We start from the raw sequence: 19,612 nt of genomic DNA on the forward strand, positions 1-19,612 counted from the left end.
GACTGAGGCTCCCATCCAGGGTTCCGTGCAGACCCCGCAGGAGTACCTGCGGCCCCTACTCACTACCTCCCGGCCTCACCCCGGCAGCTCAGTCCATGGGGCCCAAGGGAGGGGTCCCCACCTCAGACCGCCCTCCCCAGGGTCATGCTGGACGATGGCCACAGCGGCAGAGCTGGCAGAGGGGGCACTGGGGGAGTGTGGACGGCACCCACACAGGCCAGCCCCCCAACCCCACCTGCCAGGAGGGTCAGGTCACACCTCTGCTCCTGGATTACTTAAAGGCTCAGGACAGCTTGCTGCTGGGGCTGCGGCCACAGTGAGGGGCTCCGATCCTCCCTGCTGGCAAGTTTTTAAAGGCTCAGACAAGAAAAGAAAGCAAGCCCCCCACCACCTCTTCTCTGTCAGATGTCACCCCACCAAGACCCCACGATCCTGTGGCACCAACAAAACACCTGCTCAGAAAACCAGAAACACGACAGGAAGGAACAGAGGTGGCTTCTCAGGCCTCGGGGCAGCCCTGGGGAGTCCGCAGGAGAATTCCCCCAGCCACTGAGCCGCCCTTCTACGGCCTCGCCTCCACCTCAGTGTTTGGGCCCATTTGTTTTAAATATTCTTTCAAAACTCCGTCTTGTCATCAACTGCAAGAGCCAGACACCTTCCTGGAGGCTGCTATGTGTGCCAAGGGGAGTGAGGACCGGGCGAGAACCACGGCCAAGATGGAGGTCAGCCAGAGAGCATCGCCCCCAGAGTCAAGGTTTAAAAATACACATAAGGAGTTCCCGTCGTGGCTGAGCAGTAACAAACCTGACTAGTATCCATGAGGACGCAGGTTCAATCCCTGGTTTCGCTCAGTGAGTTAAGGATCCAGCGTTGGCATGAGCTGTGGTGTAGGTCGCAGATGTGGCTGTAGCTATGGCAGCTCCAGCTCCAGATTCAAACCCTAGCCTGGGAACTTCCATATGGTGCGGCCCTAAAAAGACAAAAAAAAAAAAAATATATATATATATATATATATATATATATGTACGTACACACACACACACACATAAGGAGCTCCCGCTGTGGCGCAACAGGATTGGTGTTTCTGGAGCACTGGGGCGCAGGTTCGACCCCCAGCACAGTGGGTTAAGGATTCAGTGTTATTGCGGCTGTGGCTGTGGTTGAGACTGCAGCTTGGATCTGATCTCTGGCCCAGGAACTCCAGGTCACAGGGCAGCCAAAAAAATTTAAAAATTTTTTTCAATACACATAAATATTTAGCAGAGCAAGGAAATTCTCTGGGATTCAGGGTGAGGCCTTTCCTGAACTGGAAACCATTTGAAAGTGCGGGGGGGGGGGGAACAGAGATCATTTGGGATGAAACACTAGTAACACCTTTTCTCAGCCTATTAGTCCCCCAAACTATGGCAATACACTTAAGCCTTTTAAAAAGACATGCGGAGTTCCCGTCGTGGCGCAGTGGCTAACAAATCTGACCAGGAACCATGAGGACGCGGGTTTGATCCCTGGCCTCACTCAGTGGGTTAAGGATCTGGTGCTGCCGTGAGCTGTGGCGTAGGTCGCAGACGCGGCTCAGATCCCAGGTTGCTGTGGCAGCTGCAGCTCTCATTTGATCCCCAGCCTGGGAACCTCCACAGGAGCAGCCCTAAAAAGACAAAAAGAAAAAAATATATATATAAATAATATTAAAAAACAACAAAAAGACACACACATCCAAAGAAGGCCAAGGAAGCTCTTGGAAGCTCTTTTATGTTCATCAGCGTTGGTTCTGACCGGCCCAGGCCCAGGCCTGTCACGGCGTCGCGCCCGTTCCCGGGCCCACCCTGCTCGCCTCAGTCTAGGCCCCATTCTGCCTCCTTCTCTTATTTTTCGCTGGTTCTGCAAGTAAAAGTTCCAGTTTCCTCTTGGAGAGTGAGCATTTGGGCCCCTTGTCTCTCTCAGTCCCAAGTCTGGGTGGCAGCCGGGACACTCTGGCTCTGCCCTGCACGTGTCTGCCCGTCTCCCGGGGACCCCAGTCCTCCTCCGCCATCCTCGGGTCCCCCGGGGGGCCGGGGAGCCAGGCTGCCCGCCCCCACACCTCCGGGCTGCCGGCCTCCGCGGGCTGCATGTCCACGTCACTGGCGGCTGGCGGCACCAGGACTGGGGGGGCCGCCGAGAGGGGGTCTTCCACGCTCCCTTCCCCCGGACTCCTGGGCCTGAGCGTTTGCAGAGGCACGTGACAGCTCGCATCACCCAGGGGACAGCTGCTGAAGCCACAGGAGGAGGGGCTGTGCGGACCCTCTGAGTCACCGTCGTAAGGATCTAAAAACTGATGAGAAAAGCTTCCTGAGCCAGGTAGCGATGTCCCGCGGTGCGATACACACAGACCTTGGGCGCACAAATTATTTCTCCCGTCACTGACACGGGCAAATCACGCACCATGTGCCCTGCAAATGCACCCGCCAGCCCAAGGGTCCCCCCGACCCTCCAGGGGCTCAGCACCAGCCCTGTCATTTCAAACCCTCATCCAAGCACCTGCCGAGCTCGGGCACCACCCCGCCTGTCACCAGGGTCCCTCCAAAGAGCAGGCGCCCTCCCTGCTGAAGGACACTCGGGAGGCCCGGCTCCCTAACCGGCCTGCGCAGAGGGGCCTCCGCACCCCCCCCACAGGGTCGTCCAAGGGGACCAAGGTTGCGAATACTCACTGGTCCCACGGGGCCCGTGGGGGTTCTCGGAGGCCAGCGTGAGCAGCGAGTGTGAGTGGCAGCGGCGGGCAGCGCAGTGACCCGCCCGCCCCGGCAGCCGAAAGCCCCCCACCACCTCCTCAACTGCTGGCCCCACGAGGTGGCCCCGGAGCTCTCAGGACCCTCCTGGGCCCCGACCTCTGAATCCCAATCTCCTCTCTGCTTCGTCTTGCGCTTACTCCCGTGTCAGTGCTCTGGACCGAGGGGCTCTCGCTGGAAAGGTCTCCCGAAGAGCCTGAGTGCCTGAGGCCAGTCCCTGCCACGTTCCGGGCTCACCATGGGCCACCCGGGCCACCCGGTGCTGGGACATCCTTCCAGACCTGCCCACAGGCCCCCGTGAGCCCAGCAAACAGCAGGCAGAGCCCGCGCCTGGACGGCGCACCTCTGAGCTCCTGGGCCTCTGTCACACCCACACACACTCGGTGACTCAGTCACGCACTGGGACCCAGGCCGGATCAGCAGCCCCAGGGGAAGGGGCCCCTTGGCGAAAACTCCCCAGAGCTCATTTCCTTCTTGGACAGTCGACACTCATTTACTCCAGAAAAGTAACACGAACAGAAACACATCAGCTCCAGGCAGCGTGATCACTGCGGATTCCGACACTGGTCAGACGTGGTGAAATTCACCAGTCGGGCACTTTCCTGTGATGCCCCCCCACCACCCCCACCACAGAGCGAGCCTCCCGCCCCGCCCCAAAGCCCCAGTGCCTAGACTTGGGGGGCAGGGGGTGGTCTCACTGTGCAAATAAACCAACAGCAAAGTCACTGTTCTCGGGGTTCCCGTCGTGGCACAGCAGAAACGAATCCGACTAGGAACCATGAGGTTGCGGTGTAGGTCACAGATGTGGCTCGGATCTGGCATTGCTGTGGCTGTGGTGTAGGCCGGTAGCTGCAGCTCCGATTGGACCCCTAGCCCAGGAATCTCCATACGCCTCAGGTGTGACCCCCCGAAAAAGACAATAAAAATTTTTAAATAAAAAAAAAAATAAAGTAACTGTTCTCACGAGCCAAGGGCCGCCCGGCCAGGGGTCCCCTCACTGGCTTTGGGTGGAATGAACAGCACACACGATGCCCTGGTGTCTTAAGCCACAGGCCACAGGCAACACAAACTGTGATCAGCGAGAGTAATTTAATTTTTTTTAGGACGTGCCCACAGCACACAGAAGCTCCTGGGCCAGGGATCGAACCCAAGCCACAGCAGCGACAACACCATAGCCTTAACTGCTGGGAATTCACCAGGGAACTCCAAGAGAATGAATTTCATTTGGATTGTGATTCATTTGAGGTGACTAACTGCAAACCTAAGGCAAACTATATTGAGTCTTTTTTCTTATTTAAAAAATTTGAGGAGTTCCCACCGTGGCTCAGCAGAAACAAATCTGACTGGTATCCATGAGGACTCAGGTTTGATCCCTGGCCTCGCTCAGTGGGTTAAGGATCTGGCATTGTCATGAGCCATGGGGTAGGTGGCAGACGTGGCTGTGGTGTAGGCCGGTAGCTACAGCTCCAACTTGACCTCTAGCCTAGGAATGTCCATAAGCCGAGGGTGTGGCCCTAAAAAAGACCAAAAAAAAAAAAAAAAGGAAAGAGGAGAAACTTAAATAACAAAGTGAAGTGTGTCCTAAAATACAGGGACACCACGGAGGGCAGAGGAGTTCCCGGCGACCGGAGAGCTCTCTCCTTAGAAAGGGCTGCTTGCAAGGTTGCCCTTGGCGGCCCCTGGGAGCTTGGCTTTCAGGGGCTTCCCAAGTTCCCCCAAAGACAGGAGCAGCTGACATACCTCTCTCCAGATTCCTTCCACCAAGTCCATGTGGTTCCTCTTGTGATTGGCCTGGAAAAACAAAAGGCCTGAATAATCCTCCCTTCGAACGGGGCAGACGGCAGCCTCATGTTCAAAGCCAAGGGTCGAGGGGCCCGCTGCCCAGGCCATTTCCTGCAACACAGACATGCCCAGAGGGTGGTCCTGCGTGGGGGTGGTGACCACAGGCCGAGGACCCCTTCGTGGGCTTGGTTGGTGGGACTAAAAGGCCAACTTGGGCCACTGCCAACGGAAATAGGACCAGGAACGTGGTGAGGAGACAGACCGGCGGCTGGATCAATCGCCAGCGCCGAGAGGCCTCACAGGACCCAGCCACTGCACCCAGCGTGAAGATGGTGGGACATTCCGGATCAGCCACCCCAAACCCTCCCTTCACAGACGCAGAAGCTGAGGCCCAGACTGGGGCCAGGCCTTTGTTCAGGGTCCCTGGGAAGAGCCCAGGGCTGACATCAGATTTGTTAGAACGTTCCCCTCTAACACCAGGCTGCTAGGAAAAGTAACTCTTGTTCTTAATCAAAAAACAGACTCTTAAAGGATGGGTATTTCAATACCTGTAGTTTGAGGGAAGAGAGGAAAGGCCTTAAAAGATGACACCAAGAATGAATGGCTGAGGGAGTTCCCACTGTGGCTCAGCAGTAATAAATCCAACTGGTATCCATGAGGATGCAGGTTCGATCCCTGGCCTCGCTCAGTGGGTTAAGGATCCGGCATTGCCGTGAGCTGTGGTGAAGGTCACAGATGTGGTTCGGATCCCGTGTTGTTGTGGCTGTGGTGTAGGCCGGTGGCTACAGCTCCGATTCGACCCCTAGCCTGGGAACCTCCATATGCTGTGGGTGCAGCCCTAGAAAAGGCAAAAAGACGAAAAAAATAAATAAAACAAATGAATGGCTGAGATGAATTCCAAGGAGGGGCGGGGCCCCAGGAAGGGCTCCTGCTCTGGGGGGTCCCCTCCGGGGCCTCCGGCACCTTCCACCCCTGCCCCATGTCCCCACCCCCACCCCCCGAGTACCTTGAGGCGCCAGAGCATGTTCCTCTGCCTCCTCCGGAAGCCGGCCCTGGCACTGCCCACGCTGAACGCTGCCCGGATGCAGCTGGGGCGGCTGGACCGCAGAGCAGCCATGGCTGGGGGCCGGTTATGCACCCTTCACTTAATGAGAGACATCAGGTTGACAAGGACCAAGCACACGTCAGTGGTTGCAAGGGCCGGGGGTGGGAGGCTGGGGGGGGCGGGCTGGCCACCCAGGGGCAGGAGGGAACTTTCTGGAGCTTTGGGCCTATTCTGTGTCCACGGGGTGCATCTGCCAAAAGTCAGAGCTATTTGCCAAAGGGGTGAGCTGGACTGTAAGTTCTAGCTTAGTCTACGGAGTTCTCACTTTTTTTTTTTTTTGTCGTCTTTTTAGGGCTGCACCTGTGGCATATGGAGGTTCCCAGGCTAGGGGTCCAATCAGAGCTGCAGCCACCAGCCTACACCAGAGCCACAGCAACGCCAGATCCAAACCGCGTCTGCGACCTACACCACAGCTCACGGCGGCGCTGGATTTTTAACCAAATGAGTGAGGCCAGGAATCGAACCTGCGTCCTCATGGTTCCTAGTCGGATTCATTTCCGCTGAGCCATGATGGGAACGCCTCACTTTTTTCTTTTAACTAAAAGGAAACCCAGGAGTTCCCGTCGTGGCACAGTGGGTAACGAATCCGACTAAGAACCACAAGGTTGCAGGTTCAATCCCTGGCCTTGCTCAGTGGGTTAACGATCTGGCGCTGCCATGAGCTGTGGTGTAGGTTGCAGATGCAGCTTGGATCCCGAGTTGCTGTGGCTCTGGTGTAGGCTGGCAGCTACAGCTCTGATTCGACCTCTAGCCTGAGAACCTCCACATGCCACGGGAGCGGCCCAAGAAATGGCAAAAAGATGAAAAATAAATAATAAAATACAGGGAAACCCACAGGCAGCTTGCAGCGTGGGAGGGCAGCCCGCCGTCAGGACCTTGGTCTGGGGAAAGCCCTGCTGCACGTAGATGTCCCATCTTATAAACATTCACGGGACAGTCACACTCTCATTAACACTGAAAGTTCTAGAATGCTGGAGCAGGAAGGGGGCCACACTGGTTTGTTTTCTACCAGATGAGAAACTTAAGCCCAGACTGGGGACTGACTCGCACCAGGGGTGACAAACTCAGACTTTCTCTGAGAAGAACAAGCTCGTTAAAAATATTTAACAACTTTTGGATCAGAACCACGCACCCACAGAAGAGCAGACAGAAAACGTCACTGAAAACAAGGATGCGGCTTCCAGAGAAACAACTCACCTCCTTGCAGTGGCATATCACTTGCTTTCTTCCAGAATCCCTGGGGGTGGCGCCCTAGACCCTGTGGGGAAGCACCTCCGTCACAAACAAGCACACCTGCCACCATGCATGCCACTCGCTTCTTGTGGCAAACCCCGGCTTCTGCAAAGCGGGCTCCTCGGAACACCAGTTCTGGGTGAGGAGTTCAGAGAAACAGGAAATGCTACAGTCCAGACGCTAAAGCTCCAGACACGTTAGCATTTAATTCTTTATCTTTTTAAATTTATTTTTGGGGCTGGGCCCGAGGCATGCAGAGGTTGGATCAAACCTAAGCCGCAGCAGCTACCAGAGCCAGAGCAGCGACCACACCAGATCCTTACCCGCTGTGAAATCCTGATTTTATTCTATTTATGTTTGGCCACCCCCTCGGCATGCAGAGGTTCTTGGACCAAGGACTGAACCCTCGCCCAGGCAGTAACCGGAGCCACAGCAGTGAAAATGCCAGACCCCACACCACTGGGCCACCAGGATTCCTCCTGCATTTTATTGATTTTTTTTTTGTCTTTTTAGGGCCGCATCCACAGCATATGGAGGCTCCCAGGCTAGGGGTCAAATTGGAGCTGTGGCCGCCAGCCTATACCACATGCAGCCTACACCACAGCTCACAGCAATGCCAGATCCTTAACCCACTGAGCGAGGCCAGGGATGGAACCCTCATCCCCGTGGATGCTAGTTGGATTCATTACCACTGAGCCACGATGGGAACTCCCTCTCCAGAGGTGCATTTTAAAGGCTAGAAAATTTCCCAACAAAAAACAAAGAAACTTTTTTTTTTAATATTAGCTAGAAGTCCATGAATTCAGATGTTGCTCATTTTCCCCCAAAGCTGTTTTTCTGAGCCTGGAGCCACCCAGGACACCACGTCACCCTTAGCGCGGGGCCCCCTGGGCTCCTCTTGGCTGTGACAGTGTCTCAGACTCCCCGATTCTGACGACCTTGAGAGTTTTGAGGAGCCTTTTGTAGGCTGTCCCTCGGTCGGGATTTACCAGATCATCTTCCTATGAACACACCGGGTCAGGGACTGCCGGAGGACCCCCAGCGGCGAGCCCAGGGCATCTGGGGCACCGCTGTCACCGGGATGGGCCCATCCCCCTCTGGAGCCATGCTGTCAGGTGGAAGTCAGGTCACCACTGTACTGCCCAGGCCTCTTCTCGCCTCCCTGTCCATCCTGCCCCCTTTGAGAAGAAGCCACCCCACCCCCCATCCCTCCCATCCCCCGCCAAGGCGTGGAAGGTCGTGCTCAGGCCTGCAGAGGGCGCAGCTGCACAAATTCCTCAGCCTGGAGGACCTGTCTCCCACTTACTGATGCGTCCAGTTACTCATCCCCACCAGTTTGGACTCACTTCTTTTATATCTGGGTTGCAGTAAATACTACACCATTCATTTGGTTCCAGCTTCGGCTGGGACCTGCTCCTGTGCCCCTGAGAGGCCCGAACACAAGTCTGATTTCCAAAGGAACACATCCTGTGTGTTACTTGGCGCCCTCTGTAGGCCTCGCTTAGAAAAAAGGATCCAAAAGTCACAGTTCCCATCCTGGCTCAGCCGTAACAAACCGGATTAGTATCCAGGAGGATGTGCTTCCATCCCTGGCCTCACTCAGCGGGTTAAGGACCCGGCGTTGCCCTGAGCTGTGGTGTAGTCTGGCAGCTGCAGCTCCTAGCCTGGGAACCTCCATGTGCCATGAGTACAGCCCGAAAAAGACAAAAAAAAAATTGTTTTAATTACAGTAAGTCCAGGAAGCAAAGTTCCATTTCTCCCCATTTCCCACCAGCGTGCAAGCCAGGGACCAGCTGGTTGGTGCCAAGTTAAAGGATTTCTTTTGAATGAAAAGGCATCATGCACAGGGTTAAAAAAAAAACTGTAGTTATTCCCGTCGTGGCACAGGGGAAACGAATCCGACTAGGAACCAAGAGGACGAAGGCTCAATCCCTGGCCCCACTTAGTGGGGTAAGGATCTGGCGTTGCTGTGGCTGTGGTGTAGGTCGGCAGCTGTCCATTCGACCCCTAGCCTGGGAACCTCCATATGCCGTCAGGGGGCCCTAAAAAGCAAAACCAAAAAAACTCCACTATGAAACAATATACAATAAGTAAATGAAGTCCCTGTGCCATTTGTTTCTGGTACCGTTTCTCTGATGCCAAGAGGAATTCAGTTACTATAGCTGGAAGCTTGCAAACGGCCTGAGCGTGTCGGCTGGTTTACAGCTGCAGAAACTGAGGCCAAGACCTCAGACTGACGGGAAGATACAGTGCCAAGGCCAGAAGCCGGTCCTGGTTGCTGCCTTGTGGCTATGCTCTGGTCCCCCTACCCGCCTGCCGCCCCCCCCACCCCCCCCACACACAGGAAGCCACTCCAGAAATGTCCTGGACCCCAAGGTGCCAGATTTCAGGTTCCCCTGACCCAGCAGCTTCTCCAGCAGAGCAAACAAACGCCAAAGGAGGCAGGTAGCACTGTCCCCTCCTCGCCTCCTCCCCACCCCGCTTCCCTCTCCCTAGGCTGCCGGTTACAGAAAAACCTTTATCACGCAAATCTGCAAATCTCTTTGCAACCGAGTCTATTATTATCAAACCCTGCAATTCTCTACCTCAACTCAGATACTCCCAGTGACCCAGGGACCTTGTCCTAATCTCCTTTGGCCTCTTTACAGCCACCGCTTCCCTCTCCCTCCAGCTGACCGTCCTTCACCCCAGGGGCTGCCCTGCTGGCCCCTCCTGCCCTCACAGTTCCCTGCTCAGCGCTCTGCCAAAGCCACAGCCTCGCACAGGTGACAACTCCAGGTGGGCACCGCGAGCAGCCTGTGTGTGCTGCCCTGTGTCCACAAAGGCCTTCCTGCTGGGAGAACAGGCGAAGCTTCTCTTGTTTGTTTGAACATTTCCTAATGAAGAAATTGCCCTGAGAGCCATGACTCACCACCTGCGAGTCCTGCCCAGCAAGGTCCAATCCCGAGAGGCTGCTACCCAGTCAGCACTGCGGGGCGCACACGCCCGTGTCCACGCACACACACAAGCCACCACCCCCCCCCACCCAGGCACATCACCCAGGCCCCCACCTCCAGGCCCCACTGCCCAGCCTCCCCTCGGGTCTCTTAACAGGGTCCTCAAAGTTGACTCGTCCAAGGTCAAACCACTGATCTTCCCCAGAACAAGCCCGACGTGGGCCTCCCAGCTGAGTATGTGCGGCTGAAGCTCAAAAACCTTCTGGTTCTCATCCCTGCCTTCCAGGCCCCCAGCCTCTGAAGCAGGAGGGAAGGGTGCCGGGCACAAGCTCGGCAAGGACCTGGCAAAAGCTGGTGGAAACACACCAGGTCCAAGATGGGGGTTGATTCCACTTCCTGCGGACCTGGCACCTCATTATGCGCTCATCCCAACATATTAGCATCCAAGGGACACGCCCACTGGCAAGGCCAACCATAAAAGGGCAAAATGTGGGCGTGGCCCAATTCATGGAAACCCCACCCCCTCCCCAAAATAGCTGGAATAATCCTCCCACTTGGTAGCCTATGACATTACCCAGCCCATAACAATGCACCACCCCAGGAGTTCCCCTCCTGGCTCAGTGAAATGAATCCGACTGGTATCCATGAAGATGCAGGTGGGATCCCTGGCCCTGCTTCGCGGGTTAAGGATCCAGCGTTGCCGTGAGCTATGCTGTAGGTCGCAGACAGCACCTCAGATCCCGAGGTGCTGTGGCTGTGGTGTAGGCCAGAGGCTACAGCTCCCATTCAACCCCTAGCCTGGGAACCTCCATATGCCGCAGGTATGGCCCTAAAAGGACAAAACAAAAAACTCACCACCTCATAGTTTAGAGCCTCTCGGAGACGGCCCACACTCTGTGTCTCTCAAAAAATCTACTACTTAACTTTCACTTTGCCCCTCGCTGAATTCCTTCTGTGCAGAGTGAGACATAAAGAACCTGAACTTCAGTAAGCCCTTGACCACGTGTGTGACTTTGCTTAAAAGACAGTGGGTCCAGGAGTTCCCATCGTGGCTCAGTGGAAACGAATCTGACTAGCATCCATGAGGACGCAGGTTCAATCCCTGGTCTCGCTCAGTGGGTTAAGGATCTGGTGTTGCTGTGACCTGTGGTGTAGGTCACAGACGCGGCTCGGATCTGGTGGTGTTGTGGCCATGGTGTAAGCCGGCAGCTACAGCTCCGATTGGACCCCGAGCCTGGGAAATTCTACAGGCTGCAGGTGCAACCTTAAAAAGACAATAAATTAAAAAAAAAAAATTTAAATAAAGTCTTTCAAAAAAAAAAAAAAAAAAAAGGGCAGAGAGTCCAAGTCCCAGACTGAATTGTGCAGTGTCACATCCAGTGACAGTCATGCTGACCCTGAGTCCAGAACTCAGCCACTGCTCCCACCTCCCCGGCCCTGCCCCTCTCACCCGTGTCTCCTAGCTGGCCTCTCTGTCCCCTCCCTGCCCTCAGTCCAGAGCAATGCTGTGACAGCTTAGCTGAGCCTGGTCCCTCAGTGAAAGCCTCTCCCAGGACAACCCCCACCCTCCCCCCACCGCAGCCCTGCCTCCTCCTCCCTCCCACAGCTCCCATCGCTGCAAGTCCACTCCCTCCCCGGGGCTCAGCTCCCCCCTGTCCCTGGCTGGCCCCTCAAGTCCATCCTGTCTTTTTTTTTTTCCTCCATACGCCGCACCCGTGGCATATGGAGGTTCCCAGGCTAAAGGTCGAATGGGAGCTATAGCCACCAGCCTACACCACAGCCACAGCAATGCCAGACCCAAGCCGCATCTTCGACCTACACTACAGCTCACAGCAACACCAGATCCACTGAGCAAGGCCAGGGATCAAACCCGTATCCTCATGGATACTAGTCAGGTTTATAGCCACTGAGCCACGAAGGGAGCTCCTCCCTCCTGTCTTGAAGTCTACAGTCTCTCTCTCTCCTGGCTGCATGACTGTACATACCTAAAGCAGCTTCTCCTGGAGTTCCCTTGTGGCGCAGTGGGTTAAGGTGCTGTGGCTCAGGTAGCTGCTGTGGTGCAGGTTTGATTACTGGCCCGGGAACTCCATATTCAATGGGCTCAGCCAAAAGAATAAAATAAAGTAGTTTCTCCTTGCCTCAGTTTCCCTACCAGGAAAATGGGTGAGCAGGTGAGGAGCCCACAGTGGACGTGAGAAGGTTAATATGCTACTCTCTGTGCCGCTTTATTTCTTTCCTGGCTACTTTGAGATGAACGTGTCACTTAAATATCCCACTCCAGGAGCTCATATTATGGCTCAGCGGGTTATGAACCCAACTAGGATCCATGAGGATGCAGGTTTGATCCCTGGCCTCACTCAGTGGTAAAGGACCCAGAGTTGCTGTGAAGGTTGCAGATGTGACTCGGATCCCTCGTTGCTGTGGCTGTGGTGTAGGCTGGCAGCTGCAGCTCTGATTCAACCCCTAGCCTGGGAACCTCCATATGCCGCGGGAGTACCATAAAAAAAAAAAAAAAAAAAAAAAATCGAAGGAAAAAAAAAAAAGGTGTTCCCGTTGTGGCACAGTGAGTGGAAATGAGTCCGACTATTATCCATTAGGATTTGGGTTCCATCCCTGGCTTCCCACAGTGGGTCAGGGATCCGGCATTGCCACTGCCATGAGCTGTACCATTGCCATGAGACATGGCTCAGATCATGTGTTGCTCTGGCGGTGGTGCAGGCCAGCAGCTGTAGCTCCAATTCAACCCCTAGCCTAGGGACTTCCATATGCCATGGGTGCCACCCTAAAGAGTGAAAAAAAAAAAAAAAAATCAACCCACTGCACGCAAAACACCGCCCAGTGACCAGAAAACGCACTTTTTTGTGCTGCACCTGAGGCACGTGAAAGTCCCTGGGGCAGGGACTGAACCTGCACCATGACAGCAGCCCCAGCCACTGCAGTGAAAAACCTGGAAAAGTAGGTTTTAAATCAGAGTGTCACCCGTCCACTGGGGTGGTGACGTCGGTGGCCACGTGGTGTTTCCTTCTTCGGCAGGAGGCCCCGTGCCCTCTCCTAAACACACATCCACACCCCACACCCCAGAACCTGGGGCTACGGCCTTATTTGGAAAAAGGGTCTTTGAGATGGGCTTAGAGTGGGCCCTAAATCCAATGCCAGGTGTCCTTATAAGAAAAGGAGATTCCCCCCCCCCCCCCTCACACACACACACACAGAGGAGAGGTGATGTGAAAAGAAACAGAGGTTGGAGTGATGCTGACACCAGCCCAGGTTTTCTGGCAACTACCGGAAGCGGGAGAGAGGCCTAAACAGGGTCTCCTGAGAGAACCAACCAACAGCTGGATTTCAGGCTTCCGGCCTCTGGACCTGGGAGAGGAAATCTCTGCTGTCAAGACACCCAGTTGGTGGCCGTTTGTCACGGCGGCCGTGGGAAACTAGTATGGCTTGTTAAGCACAAGGCTTGGTACTCAGAAAAAGACGACCTCAGAGAATTCTCTTTTCACTTGAGCTTCAAGACATGGAGTTCCCTGGTGGCGCAGTGGGTTAAGGATCCAGGGTTGTCGCTTCTGTGACAGGCGTTCGATCCCTGGCCCGGGAACTTCTGCATGCCCAGGTGAGCCAAAGAGGGAGGGGAAAAGACAAAAACAAAAACAAAAACAGGAGTAGGGGTTCCCTGGTGGCCTAACCCTATTTACAATGGCCAAGAATTTGAAACAACCTAAATGTCCATGACAGATGCATGGATAAAGATGTGGCACATCTAATCTATACCACGGACTATTTACTCAGCCATAAAATAGAATGAAATAATGCCATTTTCAGCAACATGATGGACCTGGAAATTCTCACACTAAGTGAAGTAAGACAGTCAGAGAAAGACAAATACCATATGATACTATTTATGTGCAGAATCTAAATCTGCTACAAAGGAACTTATTATTTTTTTTGTCTTTTTTGTTGTTGTTGTTGCTATTTCTTGGGCCGCTCCCGCGGCATATGGAGGTTCCCAGGCTAGGGGTTGAATCGGAGCTGTAGCCACCAGCCTACGCCAGAGCCACAGCAACGCGGGACCCGAGCCGCGTCTGCAACCTACACCACAGCTCACGGCAACGCCGGATCGTTAACCCACTGAGCAAGGGCAGGGACCGAACCCGCAACCTCATGGTTCCTAGTCGGATTCGTTAACCACTGCGCCACGACGGGAACTCCCAAAGGAACTTATTTATGAAACAGAAACAGACTCACAGGCATAGAAAACAAATTTATGTTACCAAAGGGGACGGGGGGGGGGAATAAATTAGGAGTTTGGGATTCTCAGATACACACTATTCTATATAAAATAAATAATAATAAGGTCCTACTGCACAGCACAGGAAACTATTCGATACCTTATAATAACCTATAATGGACAAGAATCTGACAAAGAAAGTGTGTGTCTGTATCTTTGCAGTACACCTGAAACTACCATAATATTATAAATTAATCATACTTCAATTAAAAACAAAAAGAAAAACAACAACAAAAAAACACCTGTTCACAAGGCAGGAGGTGGCGTGGAGATGACGGCCCTTCCCCAAATGGCCCAAACCCCAGAGACTGGCGGGGGGCTCCTCCCTCCACAGCCCAGGTTCCCGTGGTCCCTCCTTCCTCCCTGGGCCTGACCCCAGCACCCCGCACCCCCAACCAGGCACAGTGGCCTGCGGGGACAAGCCAGTCCCTGCACTGGAGCCTCCTCTGAAGGTTCCTACCTGGAGTTCGGGAGCATCCAGGAGCTGAGGCTGCAGACAGAAGGTGGGGCTCAAGTTCAGAGAGCCAGCTTCCAGAAGAGGGGAGCGGGGTGAGAGGCGCCGGTCTGGAGAAGAGAACAGAGCAGAGGCAAAATGACCTTTCTGCCAAAGAGGAGAGCAGCAAATCTACTCTCAAGATGTGCAGAAAAGGAGAAAAAGGAGGTTCCCTTGCGGTGCCGCGGGTTAAGGATCCAGCCTTGCCACGGCTGCGGTACAGTTTGCAATTATGGTGCCGGCTTGATCCCTGGCCCAGGAACTGCCACTTGCCGTGGGTGTGGCCAAAAAATTAATAAAATAAAACAAAAAGGAGAAAAAAATGTCTCAAGCCTCCTGGCCCCCCTTCCATGATTCCATGGGAGAGGCATGCAGATTCAGGATTCTGGCCAGGTGACCTCTAGATTGACCTCTGATTTGGCTCAGGGCTTAACTCGATTTTGCATTTCCCTTTAAGGAAAAACACATTCCAAAAGGTCTCACTTAGCAATGTTCAAAAACTAACCAACAATTCAAGAACAGGCATATTTCCTTGCAATGAAATTTGTCCTGAAATATTTCTCCGACGCCTCTTCCCCCAGAGCGGTTTCTAAGAGGATTAGCCTTCCTCCAGCACAGATGGGCTGCAAGGGAACGGTCTGTTTCACAGGAGGCTAGGTCTTTTCCTACCCGCTTGAACCTAAGATCTGGTTCAAGTGTTCAATATCTGAGCACTTTTCCTGGCCCGGGAACCTGGGAGAGCAGGAAGTCTTTGCCAGTGGAATCTCTGAAGACAAGCCCGGCTCTCTCACAATAAACATCTCAGAGGTGGACACCTCCCAGGATGCCTTCATCAGCTCCATCCGCAGCCCCCGGGCCCGGGCAAGGGCTCAGGAAATGGCACGTCAGGAGACCAAACGCTATCCCCCAACTGCACGCAGAATAGAATGGACGCTCCAAAGAAATACGTTCTGCCTTGTGTGTGATCAGGGGGTTTATTTTGGAGGGGGGACCTTAAGGTCTATATTTTCCTGCACAAATCATGACAGGGGGTGGGAGGGTTCTTTTTCTCTCTCCACTGTCAATTTTGGGGGGTGGGGCACAACCAGGGCATGCAGAAGTTCTCCGGGCTAGGGATCAAACCCACACCCACAGCAGCGACCGACCGGGGCCACTACAGTAATAATGCCAGATCTTTAACCCACTGAGCCACAAGGGAACTCCACACACTTGATGTTATTTTGTAAGACACTTTGGGGTACAATCATTCTGAGATATAAGTTACAAAAGAATGACAGTGAGGAGTTCCCGTCATGGCTCAGTGGTAATGAGGTAGGTAGACGGGGCCCCTGGGCTGAGAACAGCTGGGACTTATTAGGCTGAGTAAATTGGCCCTTGTTTCACTTTGACATGTTCAAGGAAAAAGTTAATGGCAGGAGCTGAGCTCTGCAGGAGCAGAAAGATAAGACGACCACTTCACTCACCGCTGGGGTCAAAGAGACCGCCCCAATGACACATGCGCAGTAAGCTCCTAGGGGGTCAGAAAGGGAGGGGCTCCGGGCCATAATGAGTCCTGATGCCATCCCGTCCCAGCACCCTTTGCTCTGGAATCCATCTTTGTCAAAAGATGTGCACACGTATCAGGGCAGGGGGGGGGGGTCCTGCGTCCCGCCAGATGCGAGAATTAAAACAAGAAAATTGGCCAAGGACCAAACAAGGACCCGGAAGAACTGTCCTACATAAGTGATTTAAATCACCTCTCTGGCACCTCCTCTTTGGGGGATGCCCGCACCGGCACCCCTCTTTAGGGTATTACTTCTTCTGGCTTAAACAAATGACTTCTCTGAGCGCTCTCCCACATGTGTGCTAGGACTCCAACAGTAAACCTTACACCTGTTTTCACAGTCTTTGCTTCCTTGAAACATCCTTGCTTTCAACAGGGGGCAGAATCAGGGCAGTTCTGCGTTAGCCTCTAGCTGGTCTCGTGACGACAGGACTCCTGGCTTTTACCCAGGCTGCCCAGGCTTAACTCCTGACTAGAACATGAAGATCTCGATCCGAGCCATCCCGCACTGCTCTCTCTCTGAGACCAGGAATGACCCCAACTAGTGTCCATGAGGATGCAGGTTTGATTCCTGGCCTTGCTCAGTGGGTTGAGGATCCAGTGTTGCCATGAGGTGTGGTCGGCAGCTGCAGCTCCAATTCGACCCCTCGCCTGGGAAGCTCCATGTGCCAAAGGTGCAGCCCTGAAGCGCAACAACAGCCAAAAGGAAGGACAGTGAATTTTTTCCACTTTGCCCTCTCCTGTACCTTAATGCTCTCTGAAAAAACAAACTCGTCACTCCAGCTCCGGACAGTTTTGACCAAGCTTTAAAGGGAAAAGCCTTTCCTGAGGTGGCCAGGCCTCATCTTACCTTGCGTGCGTAGGTGAGAGCCTCTCCAGGCCTCCTGGGCTCCCCTCAGAGCCCATCACATCACCAAGCTCTGCAACCAAAACAGAAGAATTCCCCTTCAGGCGGGAGGAACCCAAGAAAAGCCAGAGCACAGCACCACCTGGACTTTCTGTCTTATTTTACATCGGTCTGTCCAGAGGAAACTACAGGAGAGAATAATATCTTATTTGGGAAAAATGCTGCGTAGCTTTGCACGCAGATGTTAATTAATCCCAGGCTAATTCCCAGGTGTTCTAGAAGTCTCCTGTGGCCTGGGCCAAGGTGGGGGGTGGTCCAGATTCCCCCAGCCAGGCTGCTGGCTGACCCAGGAGGAAGCAGAGTCTGGAGAGAGGGCCCCCCCGGGGCAGAGCTGGCCCAGGCCACCCCACCTTGGCTCAACCCCTCCCCCTCACACCTGTAACCCCGTCAGCCCCCATCTCAGGCCAGCATCTCCCCACCCAGCGGGCCTGATTCCTGGAGGGGGGAGGGCAAGGGAGGGGGCAGTGTTTCTCCCTAAGGGGGGAAGAAAGGGGGCTTTCTGAGGCAGGGACCCCAGCCCGAGAGTGGGGCACCACCCTCACTCCGCACTTCCCCAAGGGTCCTTACTCTGCAGGCAGGGACCCGCCTACCAGCATGTTGAGGGGTCTTCACTCCCAAGAAGCAGGGACCCTCCCCCACCCTCGAGGGGGGGCTACGACATCTCCCCACCACCACCACCACCGGGAGGGAAAGGTTATCTTCATTCCTACAAGGCAGGGCCCACCTCCCACTCCACGGGGGCTGGCCTGGTCGTCCTCCCACGGGGCAGGGGCCCCAGGCAGGCTCTGGGGTCCGGGCCTCACACCCCTCCTGCTGCAGGCCTCTTCTTGCCGCAGGAGGCCCATCTCAGGGCAGCCAACGTGGCTTTAACCACCGGAAGGCGGAAGGCGCCGCAGGTGGCAGCACCTTTGCGCAGAGTGAGCGCACCTGCGCCCACCCGCCCAAGACCCGCTTCCCCTGCTGCCAGAAAAGTAGCGCCCCCCTCCAGCCTCTGGGCGTAACAAGAACTGGCTCCTGGGGATGATGCCGGTGGGGCGTGTTGCTACTCAGGCGGAGGCCAGCGGGGTCCTGCTCCGGCGAAGTTGGAGCCAAGGTGATGCTTATTCAGGGCAGCTGGGGTCGGAACGCGAGGGCGGGCTGCGCAGGGCACAGGACTGTCACTGCACACATACCTCGTGAGTGGCCTGTCCATTTTGCCCCCCGAGTGAACATCGCTGAGTCGGGAAGGAAAGTCCGGCGGTCCAGACCTATGTGACGTCACAGGCATCTCCATGGCAACGAAGCAGGCGGCTCCCTGCGCTCAGGGGGCGACGCCCGCTGCCGGTTCGCGAAGCTCCTCTGATCCTTCCCACCGTGCTAGGCCCCCTGCTCGTGCTCCACTCCACAGAGGCCTTTGTTTGTTGGTTTGTGTCTTCTTTTCTGGCCGCCCGGCCGCACATGGAGTTCCCGGGCCAGGGATCAGATCTAAGCTGCCGTTGCTACCTATGCCGCACCTGCCGCAACGCCGGACCCTTAACCCACCGCACCCGGCCGGGATGGAACCTGCGTCCCAGCGCTCCAGAGAGGGTTTTTTGCTGTTTGTTTGCTTGCTTTTTAGGGTCCCACCCGCAGCATATGGAAGTTCCCAGGCTAGGGGCTGAACCAGAGGCCTGCACCACAGCTCAAGGCAACTCAGGATTTCCCACCCACTGTGCGAGGCCAGGGGTGGAACCTACATCCTCTTGGATTAGTTTCTGCTGCGCCACAACAAGGAACTCCCAAATACGTTGTTTATTTAAAGAGAGAAGAGAGAGAAGACAGGTCCACAGAAAGCAGAGGCGGTGGGGGTGGGGGCTGAGAGGGAGAAAGAGACGGAAGGAGCAAAGCAGGAAGCCAGCACAGAGAGAGAGGCCTTTTTAAGGATGCAAATTTGCCACAAAACCTTGAGAATCTCCCCCGTGGTTTGGGATGACCTTCACACGCTAACCCTGCGCCCCTCCCCAGCCCCAAGGCTGCGGCCACCCCCACGTCCCCTTCCTGATTCCGGAAGGTACCTGGGCCCCCTCCCTCCCAACCACCCATATCTTTGACCTAAGGCGGGGGAGGCGTTCCTCGCCCCACCCCCACCCGGAGGTTTTGTTTTTTTTTTCTTTTTGGCTCCTCCACAGCATATGGAGTTCCCAGGCCAGGGATTAGATCCCAGCCTCAACGGCAGCTGACGTACATCACAGCTGTGGCCACACCGGATCCTTAACCCACTGTGCCGCCTGGGGACCGAACCCGCGTCCCAGTACCCCCAAGACCCCTGTATCCCACTGTGCCTCAGCGGGAGCTCCACCCCCAACTTTCTTAACCTCTGCATCTTGGTTTGGCACCTCCTCCAGGAAGCTTTCCTTGACTTTGAAGGCTTAGGATTTGTGCCTCCGTGCTCCCACAGCAGGCCAGGCCTGCCTGTGTAGAAGCTGGCTATAGATTTCTACGCAGCTCACTGGACTGTCAACCTGTGAGCCAAGGGACTTTCAGTCCTAAGCTTCCCCATGGGCACAGCATGACTGCTCAAAATTTTATTTTCAGGAGTTCCTGCTGT

At 55.0% G+C, this 19,612-nt stretch overlaps 1 protein-coding gene across 5 annotated transcripts; it reads right to left on the minus strand.

Moving 5' to 3' along the window:
- Positions 1-1,736: 1,736 nt before the first annotated feature.
- On the minus strand, positions 1,737-18,281 carry LOC100736929 (uncharacterized). Of its 5 annotated transcripts, none has more exons than XM_021081586.2 (7): positions 18,219-18,281; positions 16,990-17,059; positions 14,564-14,667; positions 6,847-6,907; positions 5,551-5,688; positions 4,503-4,553; positions 1,737-2,308 (listed from the first exon to the last, which is right to left on the minus strand). In XM_021081586.2, the coding sequence occupies exons 5-7, from the start codon at positions 5,659-5,661 to the stop codon at positions 1,838-1,840; spliced, it is 633 nt and encodes a 210-aa protein (XP_020937245.1). In that variant the 5' UTR covers positions 5,662-5,688; positions 6,847-6,907; positions 14,564-14,667; positions 16,990-17,059; positions 18,219-18,281; the 3' UTR covers positions 1,737-1,837. The 5 variants fall into 5 exon arrangements, with proteins under 5 accessions (XP_020937245.1, XP_084826386.1, XP_020937244.1 ...); XM_084970260.1 differs by having other exon boundaries at positions 4,503-4,655; XM_021081585.2 differs by lacking the exon at positions 18,219-18,281 and adding an exon at positions 17,771-18,008.
- Between the last annotated feature and the right edge of the window lie 1,331 nt (positions 18,282-19,612).

This window comes from Sus scrofa, chromosome 7 (genome assembly GCF_054392235.1).
Source record: "Sus scrofa isolate SSC_HxYL_T2T_F1_AM1 chromosome 7, Sscrofa_HxYL_maternal_Yorkshire_Landrace_v2.0, whole genome shotgun sequence".
Taxonomy (NCBI): domain Eukaryota; kingdom Metazoa; phylum Chordata; class Mammalia; order Artiodactyla; family Suidae; genus Sus; species Sus scrofa.